General features: G+C 43.1%; 1 protein-coding gene across 2 annotated transcripts in view; it reads right to left on the bottom strand.

The window, feature by feature from the left end:
- Positions 1-14,536, bottom strand: part of faah2a (fatty acid amide hydrolase 2a) — a 51,572-nt gene that overhangs the window by 17,881 nt on the left and 19,155 nt on the right. For both annotated transcript variants that reach the window (XM_085995821.1, XM_085995813.1), the window contains exons 7-8: positions 7,892-8,009; positions 2,729-2,848 (exon numbers count right to left, since the gene is read on the bottom strand). In XM_085995821.1, the coding sequence (XP_085851947.1) occupies positions 2,729-2,848; positions 7,892-8,009 (238 nt within the window). The remainder of the gene's footprint in view (positions 1-2,728; positions 2,849-7,891; positions 8,010-14,536) is intronic.

Below are 14,536 nucleotides of genomic sequence, written 5' to 3' on the forward strand. Positions count from 1 at the left end.
CATCCCAGCTGTCGTGTTGAAGACTTGTGCTCCAGAACTAGCTGCACCTCTAGCCAAGCTGTTCCAGTACAGCTACAACACTGGCATCTATCCGACAATGTGGAAAACTGCCCAAGTATGTCCTGTCCACAAAAAGCAGGTCAAATCCAGCCAATTACCGCCCCATCAGTCTACTCTCAATCATCAGCAAAGTGATGGAAGGTGTCATCGACAATGCTATCAAGCGGCACTTACTCACCAATAATCTGCTCATTGATGGCAAGTTTGGATTCCGCCAAGACCACTCGGCTCCCGACCTCATTACAGCCTTGGTCCAAACATGGACAAAGGAGCTGAATTTACAGAGGTGAGGTGAGAGTGACTGCCCTCGACATCAAGGCAGCATTTGACTGAGTGTTGCATCAAGGAGCCCTAGTAAAACTGAAGTCAATGGGAATCGGGGGGAAAGCTCTCCACTGGCTGGAGTCGTACCTAGCACAAAGGAAGATGGTTGTGGTGGTTGAAGGTCAATCATCACAGCCCCAGGACATCGCTGCAGGAGTTCCTCAGGGCAGTGTCCTAGGCCTATCCATCTTCTGTTGCTTCATCAATGACCTTCCTTCCAACATAAGTTTAAAAATGGGGATGTTCACTGATGACTGCACAGTGTTCAGTGCCATTCACAACTCCTCAGATAATGCAGTCCATGCCCGCATGCAAGAAGACCTGGACGACGTTCAGGCTTGGGCTGATAAGTAGCAGGTAACATGCGCCCCACACAAGTGCCAGGCAATGATTATCTCCAACAAGCGAGAGTCTAACCACCGCCCCTTGATATTCAACGGCATTACCATCGCCAAATCCCCCACCAACATCATCCTGGGGGTCACCATTGACCAAAATATTAACTGGACCAGCCACATAAATACTGTGGCAACAAGAGCAGGTCAGAGGCTAGGTATTCTGTGGCAAGTGTCTCACCTCCTGACTCCCCAAAGCCTTTCCACCATCTACAAGGCACAAGTAAGGAGTTTATTTATTGTTATTATTATTCAATTGTAATTATTCATTTATGGGACCAACTGTAGTACCACTGCTGACACCCAGCTGAAATCAGCCAAGTACAAAGGCTGAACCTGGTCTGTGTCTCTCAACTACTCACTGGATAAACCCATTGAGCCATTTGGGAGCCAATGTAATATTTTGAAAATCTAATATGAAAATGTCATAAAAATGTCACAAAACAAAAACTGTACAAAAACATATGGACATGTACTTAAGACTTTTTGGGGGGCGGGAAGAGTTTGATTGTTTTTAAACTATAGGTTGTCAAACTGAAATAAATTTCTTAGAAGTAGATACAAGATTTGAATCCAGACTTTCTGGAAGCACTATCTTTAAATTAGATTGAGGTAATGCTGGATGACAAAACAGACCAGTTTTCAACAGGTGGACATGGAACCTGGCTGCTGGCCATCACTCAGGCAGGAAAACAATGTATAATAGTTAATATAATTACCAATATGGCTTGCATTTGAACTTGTGCTGGAGTGGAAAATGATATAGGCCATCAATACGAAATGCCACTGTCCTGTGCAGCACAAAAAACTGCACAGACCAACTTTCTAGACTTATTAAAATTGCAGAAAACTGCACAAATTGACAAACCTGTCAAAAATATTACTGGAATAATTGTAAATTTTAGAAATGTATTGGAAAAAAATGATAAGAACCCTATACACAAGTCAATAGTGACAAGTAAATATAAAGATTAGCAATATAAATTAATATATAGGTAAACCACAAATGGTACAGTATTGAAAGCTGATCATTTCAAATGCATCAATGAATACATCAACAACTTGCATTTATATAGTGCCTTTAATGTAATAAAAGGCCCCAAGGTGCTTTGCAGGACTGTATTCAGACAAATATTGACGCCAAGTCATTAGAACAGATGACCAAAGAGGTAGGCTTTAAGGAGTGGATAAAGATGGAGAGGCAGAGAGGTTTAGGGAAGAAATTCTAAAGCTTAGAGTCTAGACAGCTGCAGGAATGGCTGTCAGTGGTGGGGTGAAGGAAGTGAGGGACGCGCAAGAGGCCAGAGTTGGAGGAACGCAGAGTTCTTGGAGGGGTGGGTGGAGGAGATTACAGAGATAGGGAAGGACGAGGCCATGGAGGGATTTGAATGAGGATGAGATTTTTAAATTTGAAGTGTTGGTGGACTGTGTGCAAATGTAGATCAGCGAGCATAGAGGTGATGGGTACACAGGGCTTGGGGCGAGTTACGATATGGTTTCGGATCAGCACATTTATGGAGGCTGGAAGTTGGAGGCTGGCCAGGAGAGCACTGAATAGTCGAATCTGGGGTTAACAAAAGCATGGATGGGGGTTTCCACCAGCAAAGGTTTGAGGCAAAGGTGCAGACGGGCGATATTATGGTGGAAGTAGGTGGTTTTTGTGATGAAGAGGAAATGGCGTCGGAAACTCACCTCCGGGTCAAATAGGATGCTGAGGTTTCGAATAGTCTGGTTCAGCCTGAGACAGTGGAATAAAGATCTAGGATATAACTACATTTTTATTTCTGACACCATTGAGGTTACTGAACAATCTTGTACTTCATTTTATATATGCACTAGCATAATTCCAGCAATCTTATATTTTTAAAGTTTAAATTCATGGTTTCTTTCGTGGAGAGAGAAAATACCGTTAATTCCTTAAATGTCAGAAATAACCAATGCAACTGTACCTTGCCATCAATCCCTGGGGAAGACATCATTGCTGACCACATCTGAAAAGCATACTTCATCTTGTGAATCTTAACTTGTTGTACCTGAACACCAAACTGCACTTCAAGGTATTCAATTAACTGAAAAAATGCCAAAATACAACACCAAAACATTAAATATGCAGTGTCAAGATTTACTTTATCACTTGATAATATTTAAGATAGCAGCAAACAGAAACAGCCAGTAAAAATATTTTTAGCCAATGGCATGGTATTTAAGGTACTGCAAGACTGCTGATTTAACTTTTGGGATTGTTAAGACAATTCAAACCCACCAATGCCCTTGTGATTAATTTAATTCAGACTTAAAGGTTTGTTGAGATAGAATGGGGTGATAAAATTGCTAAATTAATCAAACTTAGTGAGGATAAAATCCCTGGTCCGGATGGAATGCATCGCACATATTAAAAGAAGCTAGGGAAGAGATAGCAGAGGCATTAATACATATATATTAAAAAAGTCATTGGAAAAGGGAATGGTGCCAGAGGACTGGCGGACAGCTAAGGTGATTCCTGTATATAAAAAGGGAGTTAGAACAAGTCCAAGGAACTATAGACCAAGTAGCTTAACCTCAGTGGTAGGAAAGATAATGGAATCCTTACTAAAAGATGTAATAGAAAAACATCTACAAACTGAAACTATGTCAGCCCTGATTCCAAAAGGAAAGGTCCTGCTTGACCAACCTTATTCAATTCTTTGAGGAAGTAACAGAAAGGGTGGATAAGGGTAATCCAGTAGACGCAATATATTTGGTTTTCCAAAATGTCTTTGATAAGGTATCGCATGGTACACTCATGACATGTGGAGTCGGGGACAAGTAGAACAGTAGACAAGCTGGCTAAGAGTGTAGGAGTTAAAGGTAGTTACTCAGATTGGCAAATGGTGGGAAGTGGTGTTCCACAAGGATCGGTGCTAGGACCACTTTGGACTCGGGAATCGGAAGTACAGTTTCAAAAATTACAGATTACACCAAATTCAGGGGTGTCGTTAATAGAGGGGGACTGCGACAAAATACAGGAAGACATTAAAAAACTTGCAGAATGGGCGTGTAATTGGCAAATGAACTTCAATATAGGCAAGTGTGAGGTAGTACATTTCGGTAGGAAAAAAAAGGCCACATACTCCTTAGAAAATAAGCATCTAAACGGGGTAGAGGAAGAGAGAGATCTGGGGGTACAGATACACAAAATCACAAAGTAGCGATGCAGGTTAATAAAGCCATAAAAAAGCAAACAAACCATTGGGGTTCATTTCTAGAGGGATAGAATTGAAAAGCAGAGAAGTTACATTAAACTTGTATAGAACCTTGGTTAAAGCACACTTGTAGTACTGTGAACAGTTCTGGTCTCCACATTATAACCTCACTGGATTCAAAGTCGGCAGTAGCTTTCATTTTTTTCACCTTCATATTGTAAATTTCCTCAATTGACTGTTCCACATCTTACAAAACCAGCTATTTTCAAATTAAATGTGGACTTGTTCAATGGGTTTGTTATGTTCTCTGCTCCTCTGATGAAACCCATCAGTCAGCAAAGCAGGGAAGCTTGTTCATTGACAATAGTGGCTCAACAGAGGTATTAAAAACTTCTCTGACTTGTTTCCAGCAGGCATGGTCAGTTTACTTCAGCAATTCTAAAACTTGCACCGCATATTTCAAAACCGCGGGGGCGGAGGCTTTCCTGATCATCCACTATAACCTCAGCAGAAGAGCCATGGAAAACGGCTGAGAGATTTATTCCCTGTGCCTTTTCCTAACTGCAAATCATATTTAAGCTACAGGAAACTTTGTGCTATCCGGAGGTGAGCTATCTGGCAATCTGGAGCCACCGGCAAAAATCAGCAGCCGTTTTTTATTCTTTTTGTTTGTTTTTTTTGCTTTGTTTGAACAGTCAAGCTGTGCAAGGTCTGTAGCTATAGCTTCAGCTAGAGCTTTAGGGCCACACCCGAGTGTTTAGAAGCTGTTGCTAAGCAACAGTGTTTGTTGTCAAATACGGAGATAAGAATCTCCATATCTCTCAACATTAACTCTGGAGAGTACGGCACTTTTTAGGCAACGGCAGCAGCTTGGTCCCGTGGGTGCCGGATAGCACAAAGTTTCCTGTATTGTCCTTTTAGGAAAGATCGAGTTATTTCCCCCTTCCAGGTAACTCTTCCACTAAACCATTCATTCGGATTTACCAAAATTTACTGCCAAGCTCTTTACCCCTTCAAAGTAAACAAGCAGTAATGGGCATTACATTCTACATGACGTGAGTGAATGTCCTGCACTTAAAGATTTCCTATCAGCCGTAGGAAAGTAATTTACAGCGGTGTCTACCAAGCAGTTACTTCTGGTTCAGTCTAAATTACTAAACGTTGGCATGGGCATGATTGGTCATATGTTAGCACTGCAGTGATGTCTTTTCACATAAGTTTGCAAAATGAGCTTGATTTTTTTAAATTCCTTCATGGGATGTGGGCGTCACTGGCAAGGCCAGCATTTATTGCCTATCCCTAATTGCCCTCGAGAAGGTGGTGGTGAGCCGCCTCTTGAATCGCTGCAGTCCATGTGGTGAAGGTACTCCCACAGTGCTGTTAGGGAGGGAGTTCCAGGATTTTTACCCAGCGATGATGATGGAACGGCAATATATTTCCAAGTCAGGATGGTATGTGACTTGGAGGGGAACTTGGAGGTGGTGGTGTTCCCATGTACCTGCTGCTCTTGTCCTCCTAGGCAGTAGAGGTCGCGGGTTTGGAAGGTGCGGTCAAAGAAGCCTTGCCGAGTTGCTGCAGTGCATCTTGTAGATGGTACACAATGCAGCCACGGTACGCCGGTGGTGGAGGGAGTGAATATTTAATGTGGTAGATGGGGTGCCAATCAAGCAGGCTGCTTTGTCCTGGATGGTGTCGAGCTTCTTGAGTGTTGTTGGAGCTGCACTCATCCAGGCAAATGGAGAGTATTCCATCACACTCCTGACTTGTGCCTTGTAGATGGTGGAAAGGCTTTGGAGAGTCAGGAGGTGAGGCTCTCGCCACAGAATACCTAGCCTCTGACCTGCTCTTGTGACCACAGTATTTATGTGGCTGGTCTAGTTAAGTTTCTGGTCAATGGTGACCCCCAGGATGTTGTTGGTGGGGGATTCAGCGATGGTATTGCCATTGAATGTCATGGGGCGATGGTTAGACGCTCTCTTGTTGGAGATGGTAATTGCCTGGGACTTAAGTGGCAAGTAACATTCGCGCCACACATCAGCCCAAGCCTGAATGTCGTCCAGGTCTTGCTGCATGCAGGCACAGACTGCTTAATTATCTGAGGAGTTGAGAATGTAACTGAACACTGTGCAATCATCAGCGAGCATCCCCATTTCTGACCTTATGATGGAGGGAAGGTCATTGATAAAGCAGCTGAAGATGGTTGGGCCTAGGACACTGCCCTGAGGAGCTACTGCAGCGATTGGCCTCCAACACCCACAACCATCTTCCTTTGTGCTAGGTATGACTCCTTTCAGTTAAAAGGTGTGGCACTAAATGGAGTATCTATCCACTATCCTTATCTTTTCTTACTCTGGACTGACACTCCAGTCTTTGTTGCATGAATTGTTCAAATACGAGTGCCTTCTTTTTAGCTTTAAACTGTATATAGGTACATAAGCTCACACTATTCCTTTTCCTAAGTTTAAACAACCAAATTGGGCTTCCCTTGAAACCTAGGTCGTGTATGTTTCACACAATTTTGGATCGCAACAAGCATGGCAGGAAGAACAATTATCCAGTTCAGATTCTTGAATTTCAACTGAAATCAATACTGGGACTGGAAACAAGGATCTACCCTTAAGGGTCACTGAGAATTTAATGGACTGTGCCAGTAAGATAAACTGAAATTTGGAATGCGTGTTGGCATTATTCAAAATTGCTGCATGTTTGCCTTCAGTAAAAGGAACTGAAGTCTAATGTTTGTGGCCACAATGTATCCGAACTGAAGCTTTAGTTGATTTTTACAGCTAGCTGGGGTTCCAGTCAGGAACAGATCTGAATAACAAGTTGATGGACAACTCTTTAGCTCAAGTAGTGGTCGAGGTTCCTTTACTGCAAGATATACCAGACACAGACCGCCGGTACTCTTGATCCAGCGACATCTAGATGGCTGATGGGAGACTTCCATCAAAGCAACACAGATTCAACGCTCATCTTAGCCAAACACAGAAAATTTAAAAAAGGTACTGCTAGTCAGGTTACAAACACCAGCAATTGGAAACAAGTTGAATGGAAAACTATGAAAAACATACAAGCACCTGCAAAAAAACTTATAAAGACAAACTAAACTACTAACTGAGAAAGTTAGATATGATTACAAGTATAGCAGTCTGGTGCAGATCACTGGCTGACAACTACTGCAGGAACAAAGGTCTTAAAGGGGTCCAGCCCAGTGACTATGTCATTTGTATTCTGGTCTATTAATTTGTATGTGGATGGTGAATGAATAAGGAAGCTATATTTAACAGAATCAAAGACTTAACTTTCCATTATGGGGAGGGATGACATGCATTACAAAACAATATATTATTTGGAAAGCTTTTTATTTTAAAAATACAATTACAAAACATCTCCAGTTAGTTAATAGCATTCAGACCTTGGAGTCAGAAGAATATGGGTTCTAGTTCCATTCCATAATTTAAACACATAATCTAGGCTGAGACCTTAGTGCAGTACTGAGGAAATATTGCATTGTCAGAAATGTCCTTCAGAGTAGACATTAAACCAAGGCCTCCATCTGCCTGCTACGGTCGTTCAGGTGGATATTAAAGACCCAATGGCACTACTTGAAGAGCAGGGAGTTCTCCCAATGTCCTTGCCAACATTCTTTCTTCTAACACCGCTAAAACCAATTAACTATTTATTAATCTCATTGTTGTTTGTGGGACCATTATGTGCATGAAATGGCTGCTACATTTGCCTACAGAACAGTCACTACATTTCAAAATATTTAATTGAACGTAAAGCGCTTTGGGATGTTTGAGATACAAAGTGCTACATAAATCCAATTTTTTTTATATATAAAAGAAAAGGACAAGGATGCATTGATAACACCTTTTGAAAGTACAAGCAGCAGTTAGATAACTTTAGGAATGAAGTATTCCAACCTACCCTTCTCTGAGCATGAATCAGTTCGTTGTCCACTTTGGACACGATTGGAGATCCTCCATCATGTTCCATGGAATAGAATTTCACTTTCTTGATAACAACTTCTTCATCAAGCTTCACCCTTTTTAAATACAAAAATTACAAGACAACAATTGAACATGCATTATTCCAAAAACAAAGCCCTGACATACCACTGTCCCTTAGAACCAAATGCAGTGCTACTAAAACAAATTATATTGAAACCTCTGTGGTGTTAGGTTACATTTTATGTACTAGTTTTTACAGGTGTCAGTGCACATATACTTTTCCAGACAGCAAAGTAGAATTAACAACTTCATTGAGACACGCCAGGTCAGGACACATGATAGCATTCCATACAATCAGGTTACAAATAGTTAGTGGAACAACATTGGGCATTTTAAGTCTGACAGCTGTGTATAGTCTATTTGAACAGTAAGGGGTAAATATTATGATCTGTGTTCCTAGTGTAAAAATATCAAAATTTATTTTTACATACTTAAGCCTCAAAGAGATGAAGACTTGCGTTTTTCAGTGAAGACTTTGTGTTTCTTTAAAAAATAAACTGTTGATTTGATTGAAGTTCTTGTCAGTGGTGCAAAATTGTCTACCAATAATATTACTATTTAATACTCTACTATACTTAATTGAGATAGGTGAGGCTGACCGTCCATTTAAGGGAAAATGTTGTGACAGGATATTCAAAATAGCATAATCTAAAACAAGGGCAAGTTCGAGTGGTTACATAAAAGCATACATTGCAGTGAGTCTTTCCAAGCCTGCCTTATATACAAACATACACAGGAGCATTGTATGAGTGAGTTCTTTCAAGTCATACCTATAAAAATTCCTTTGTTGTATACTTTTATGGACAGCTCCAAGCACATACAAATGCAACACAGGTATAGATGTACAATAGGTACATACATGGGAAATGCACATCACTTGCTCTGCTGTAACCAAGGCATTAGGCAAATACCATATAGCAGTAGATTATTTACCACAGCTATAGACTTCCTCATTTTTTGATTAGAGTGACCTCAATATACAAATAAGAATTCCTTCCAACTTTTTGGGGGGGGGGGGGGGGGAAAGAGAGAGAGAAGGGGGGGAGGTAGAGCAACAAAGGATCGGGACAAGTCACCTAGAGATGTGGTCCATGGACAAAAATCACACAATCCGGTATTACGCAAGCTTTCCTGCCCCCAGCTCTGCCGAGTCATAAACTCACTGAGGCAGAATCTCAGTTCTTTGTGCTTAAGGGGCAATTAAATGACATTAATGAAATTCTAACTAGTGATTAAAATACCATAATGATAACCATAAAACATTAAAATGTGCGAAACTACAGAACACCAAATAAAAACAGTAATTTAGTGTGATAAGCTAATAATTTTAAGCCATATGCTCAAAGCGAGAAGAGTTGTTGATCAATGGAAGCTTTGTCTATGGAAGCTAAATTTCAAATAAGGAAGACTGTATCAATGTTTACATTCTTCCTCATTCATTCAACCTTCACATGCAACCAGAAAGTATACCAGTGGAATAAAATAGGGTGTGGCGAGGGCTTGCATTTTCAGATTACCTTGGAGCACAGTAACATTGTCCCAAACAAATTAATTAAAGTCAGTAATCCTTTGAAAAAGCAGGGTCAACTCCAGGTAGCTGTATTACAGCTAGCCTCTAGAGGAACTCCGAGCCAAAGGTTACAGAAAAGAAGTTTGCTAATCTAATCCCATTACCCTGCTTCCCTCATAGCTTTATAGCTTCCTCTGCTTCAAATATTTGTCCAAATTTCTTTAAAAGATAAGTCACATTTGCGAGTTTTTTGACCATTTTTCTACAGAAAGGATTTAGAAAGAGTTACTTTTAACGTGTTTTAAAAGCAGTGTGTAATACTGAAAGAAAAAAAAAGAGGAATTTGAGACATTAGGGAGTTAAGACGTTAATGAAATAGCCTTGATAAACATCTCACACACCCATTGTATTAGAAAGTTTTTGATTTCTTTCCACGTGTGAGAAATCAAGAAATAAAGCAGAATATCAAAAGGCAGTCTAGCTTTTGCAATAGAGGGTAATTTGAGGTAGAGGCAGGCTCAAGGATACAAAGGAGTTGGTCAATGAGTGGGATAATCTAGCGCATTCATTATTTTTGTGTGATCTTGTGGACATAAGTAGTATTGATTGAATTAAGTGAATCTGATCATAGCTATTGTTCTGTACATTCACCTAAAGCAGCTGAATGATTCGTACTACATTTCACCTCATTTAGTATTAACTCAGTCCATCTTTGGAAAGACTGTGCAAAAGACCCGGATACCCAGTTCAGGTCACAAGGGGGTTTTCATTGTTACACCCCAAGTCTCACTATCACTCAAGTAAATATAGGTGTGTCAACTCCTATAAAAGTAAGATGCTCAGACCGCTTACAGAAGCGACTGAATCTGAAGTATCAACGGCAAGAGCAAAATCATAACCGATGCAATGGCCTCAGCAAAGCATTCCAGGCTCCAACAATCCTTTGTGTAAAGAAATTTCTTCTAACATCTCATCTCATTCTTAGTGATAATTTTGAAATGGTGACCTCACTTATTCCCCAACCAGAATAAATCATTTTTCCTTATTCACTCCATCAAAACTCTTCATAATCTTAAACACCTTATTAAATCTCCCTTTAGTCTTCTTTGCTCCAGGGGAAATAATCCTAGTATCTCAAGTCCACACTCATAACTGTAGTTTCTCATTCTTGGCAACATCCTAGTGAATCTATGCTGTACGTACACTATGTTCCATTTATGTCTCTTCTATATTGGGGCACCCAAAACTGCAGACAGTACTCTATGCTGAAAGCGCTGGCCCAGGAAATGGCCCTGGACAAGCTCCTACTTTCTAATATGGGGCCGCCATAGAAGCTCAAAACTGGGAATCCATGTGGAACATCAGCTGCAGAATTGTTTTACATCACAATCCATAACATCATGGCCTGGCACATCCCTCACTCCTTGATCACCATTAAGCAGGAAACCAAGCCTGATTCAATGCGGATTGTAAAAGGGCATGCCAGGAACAGCACCAGACAAAACTTAGAATGAGGTACGAACCTAGTGAAGCTACTACACAGAGCAAACCTGCAGCATACTAAACAACAAAAGCAACAAACTATAGACAGAGGTAACTGATCCCACAACCAACGGATAAGAGCAAAACACTGTAGTCCTACATCAGTTGAGATGGTGGACAACTAAGAGCAAGAGGCTCCAGGAACATCCCCAGCATCAACCATGGTGCAGGCTAGCACGTTGAGTGCAAGAGACGAGACTGAAGTGTTTGTGTGTCTTCAGCAAAGTGAATGTCCTACTCAGTCTCCTCCCAAAGTCCCCACCAATGTCCAGATTAATTTGGTTTACTCAACATATCAACTGGTTGAATGCACTGGATACAGCAAAGGCTATGGGCGCTGAAAACATCCCAGCTTTAATGTTGTGCACCAAAGCAAGTGCTGTAGCCAAGTTGTTCCAGTATAGTTATGACACTGGCAGCTACCCAAAAATATGGAAGATTGCCCAAGGTATGTCCTATCCACAAAAAAAGCTTAAATTTAAGACAGCCAAACACTGCCATCTCAGAATCAGGAGTAAAATAATGGGAGGCGTGATCAATAGTTCTATCAAGCCATACATACTCACTGACTCACCGTCACAGTTCGAGGTCTGTTAAAGCCACTTGGCTCCAGACTTCATGACAGCCTTGATCCAAAATGGACGCAAGGGCCAAATGCAGGAGAGGCGAAAGTAGCTAAACTCATTAACTACGCAGCATTTGACAGCGTATGGCACCAAGAAGTCGTAGCAAAACTGAAGTCAATGGGGGTCAAAGGGAAAACCTTCCAATGACTGAAGTCACACCCGATGCAAAGGAAGGTGGCTGTGGTTATCGGAGGCCAGTCATCACAGCTCCAGGACATCACTGCAGGGGTTCCCCAAAGATGTGTCCTTGGTCCAACCATCTTTAGCTGCTTCATCAGTGACATTCCCTCCATCATAAGGTCAGAATGGGGCTAGTTGCTGATGATTTCACAACACCTCTGAAAATGAAGCAGCCAATGCCAACCTACAGCATGACCAAGATAACATCCAGGCTTGGGCTGACAAGTGGCAGGTAACACTCGTGCCACATTAATGCCAAGTAATGGTCATCTCAAACAAGAAGCCCAGCCATCTTCCTCTTGACCTTAAACGGCAGCACGATTGCCAAGTCCCCCACCATCAATATCTTGAGGGTCACTGTAGTGTATGTACCCGTCTACCTTTAAGAGAACTATTGTATGTAACCGTTCACCTTTAAGAGAACTACTTTAGGTGTGGCACTACTTGTTTGGCTTCTGTATACTGTAATACCGACGGTGTTGTGGCATGATTCCTTGGGCAGATTCGCCCTGACCTTCGAATAGTAAAGACCTGTTTGTTTGTTATTCCTGAAGTCTGTGTCGTTATTAACTGTACAACCCACAGACTTTACAGTGGCGACGAGTCCGATCGTACCCTGCGGCAAGACTACCAAAGCAACTAAAGAGCGTCGAAGAGAGGCAACCGCCCTCGTCGTTCTGCTGGAAGAAAACACGAGGCTGCAGCAATAGAAAGGAGGAAGACTTTAGCAACAAAAGCTTCCATCAGCAACAGGCACTGACTACCCTTCTACCACGGTGCGGAGTGAGCCGATCAGCAGGAAACAAGGCGGCCGCGGAGACTGTGAGTAGGGAAAAGTGTAACGAAATCCGGAGGATAAGGGCTGTGCACTCGACCACGGTCGAGGGGGGAGCAGAGCTGGTCAGGAAGGCGGGTCCAACGGCGTCGTGAGATAGCCGGACCGCGATCGGCGGGAAAAGCCGGGCAGCGACCGAAGCCACGAAGCGCTGAGACCGGGAGCAGGCGCAGGAAGAGAGAAACTCAGCCGCAGCCGGGGAGGGAAGCACCGGACTGCGTGAGGGCTGGGAGGCGAACGGGAGCCGGGCGTGTGGGAGAGGCAGAGCCGACCAAAGGAGGCTGCACGAGAGCCAGTCCAGCGGCTGAACTGTTCTCCACCAACGGGGTACCCAGCGCCGGTAGAGCCGAACGTGGGGGAGAGAGAGACAGAGCCGAGCAAGGGGAGAGAGACTGCGCGAGAGCCAGTCCAGCGGCTGAACTGTTCTCCGTGAACGGGGTACCCAGCGCCGGTAGAGCCATGCGAGCGGGAGAGAAAGACAGAGCCGAGTAAGGGGAGCTGTGCGGAAGCCAGCCCAGCGGCTGAACCTGTCCGCTGTGGGGAAAGCGTACCCCTCCCACCAGGGAAGAAACGCGGGAAGCCGCCATTAGGCGGAGAAGACGACAGACGCGGGAGACCGCCATTGAAGGGGCGGGGAGAGAAGGAAAGAGCGGGAAACCGCCATTTTCGCGGGAAAAACCGCCATCTTAGAAATAAATAAATAATAAATAAGAATTTAAAGAAATACTTGTGCTGCTCCCAAGGAAAGGAAGATGCCTAAGCGAGGGAATATTAACGATTTTAATTCTGAGATAGAAGACTGGGCCACGTACGTGGAACGCATCGAGATCTATTGTGAAGCCAACAAAATAGAGGAAGACGACAAAGCGGTAACATTGCTAAACTCGATGGGCGCAAAGACATACGGGCTCTTGAAGCATCTACTAGCACCAGCTAAACCGGCGGATCAGACTTTCGAAGGGATTGTGGCTGTTCTGAAGGACCACTTGAACCCCACACCGTTGATGTTGGCTGAACGATTCAAATTCTATGCAAGAACGCAACGGAAAGACGAAAGCAACGCGGAATATTTGGTCGAACTGCATAGGCTAGCGAAGTGCTGCCAGTTCGGAGGGAATCTGACAGAAGCACTGCGAGACAAGTTCGTATGCGGATTGTCCAAGGAAGGGACACAAAAGCGACTACTCGAAGAGAACGACCTCATACTTGACAGGGCTGTCCTTATAGCCGCATCGCACGAAGCCGCAGCGAAAGGAACGGCGGAAATGCAGCTAAAGGCGGCGGCACTCGGGGTGGACCAAATTACCTCAAGTACAACAAAATGTTATCGTTGTGGGAAGACAACACACGACCAGAATCAATGCTGGTTTAAGAACCAAGAATGTAGGAAATGTGGCAAACTGGGTCACATCGCTAAGGTATGCCGGTCAGGGAAGAAGACCAACAACCAAAGGAAGCCACCACAAGAAAAGTACAACAAGGTACACAAGGTGGCTGAGAAGAGTTCAGACGAACAGAATTCGGACTCAGACCCAAACAGCCAGGAGCTGGGTAGTCTGAGAATTCACAATGTGAGTAAGGAAGCTGACCTACAAACTATCTGGGTCATACTAAAAATAGCTGGAGTCCAAGTAAGAATGGAGTTGGACACTGGATCAGCTCTATCAGTCATAAATCGAAGGGACTACCACCGGCTATTCTCTCACATACCCTTAAGAAATACCAAATTCGTATTGCAGACATACACGGGGCATAAGGTATACCCCATGGGGAAGATAAGAGTCAAGGTGAGAGATAGGGGTAAAGAACACCCAAGAATGAACTTGTACGTATTATCTGAGGGAGGACCACCACTTCTAGGACGAGAGT

This window comes from Somniosus microcephalus, chromosome 1, assembly GCF_052327205.1.
Source record: "Somniosus microcephalus isolate GS21.2 chromosome 1, FLI_Smic_1.0, whole genome shotgun sequence".
Lineage (NCBI taxonomy): Eukaryota > Metazoa > Chordata > Chondrichthyes > Squaliformes > Somniosidae > Somniosus > Somniosus microcephalus.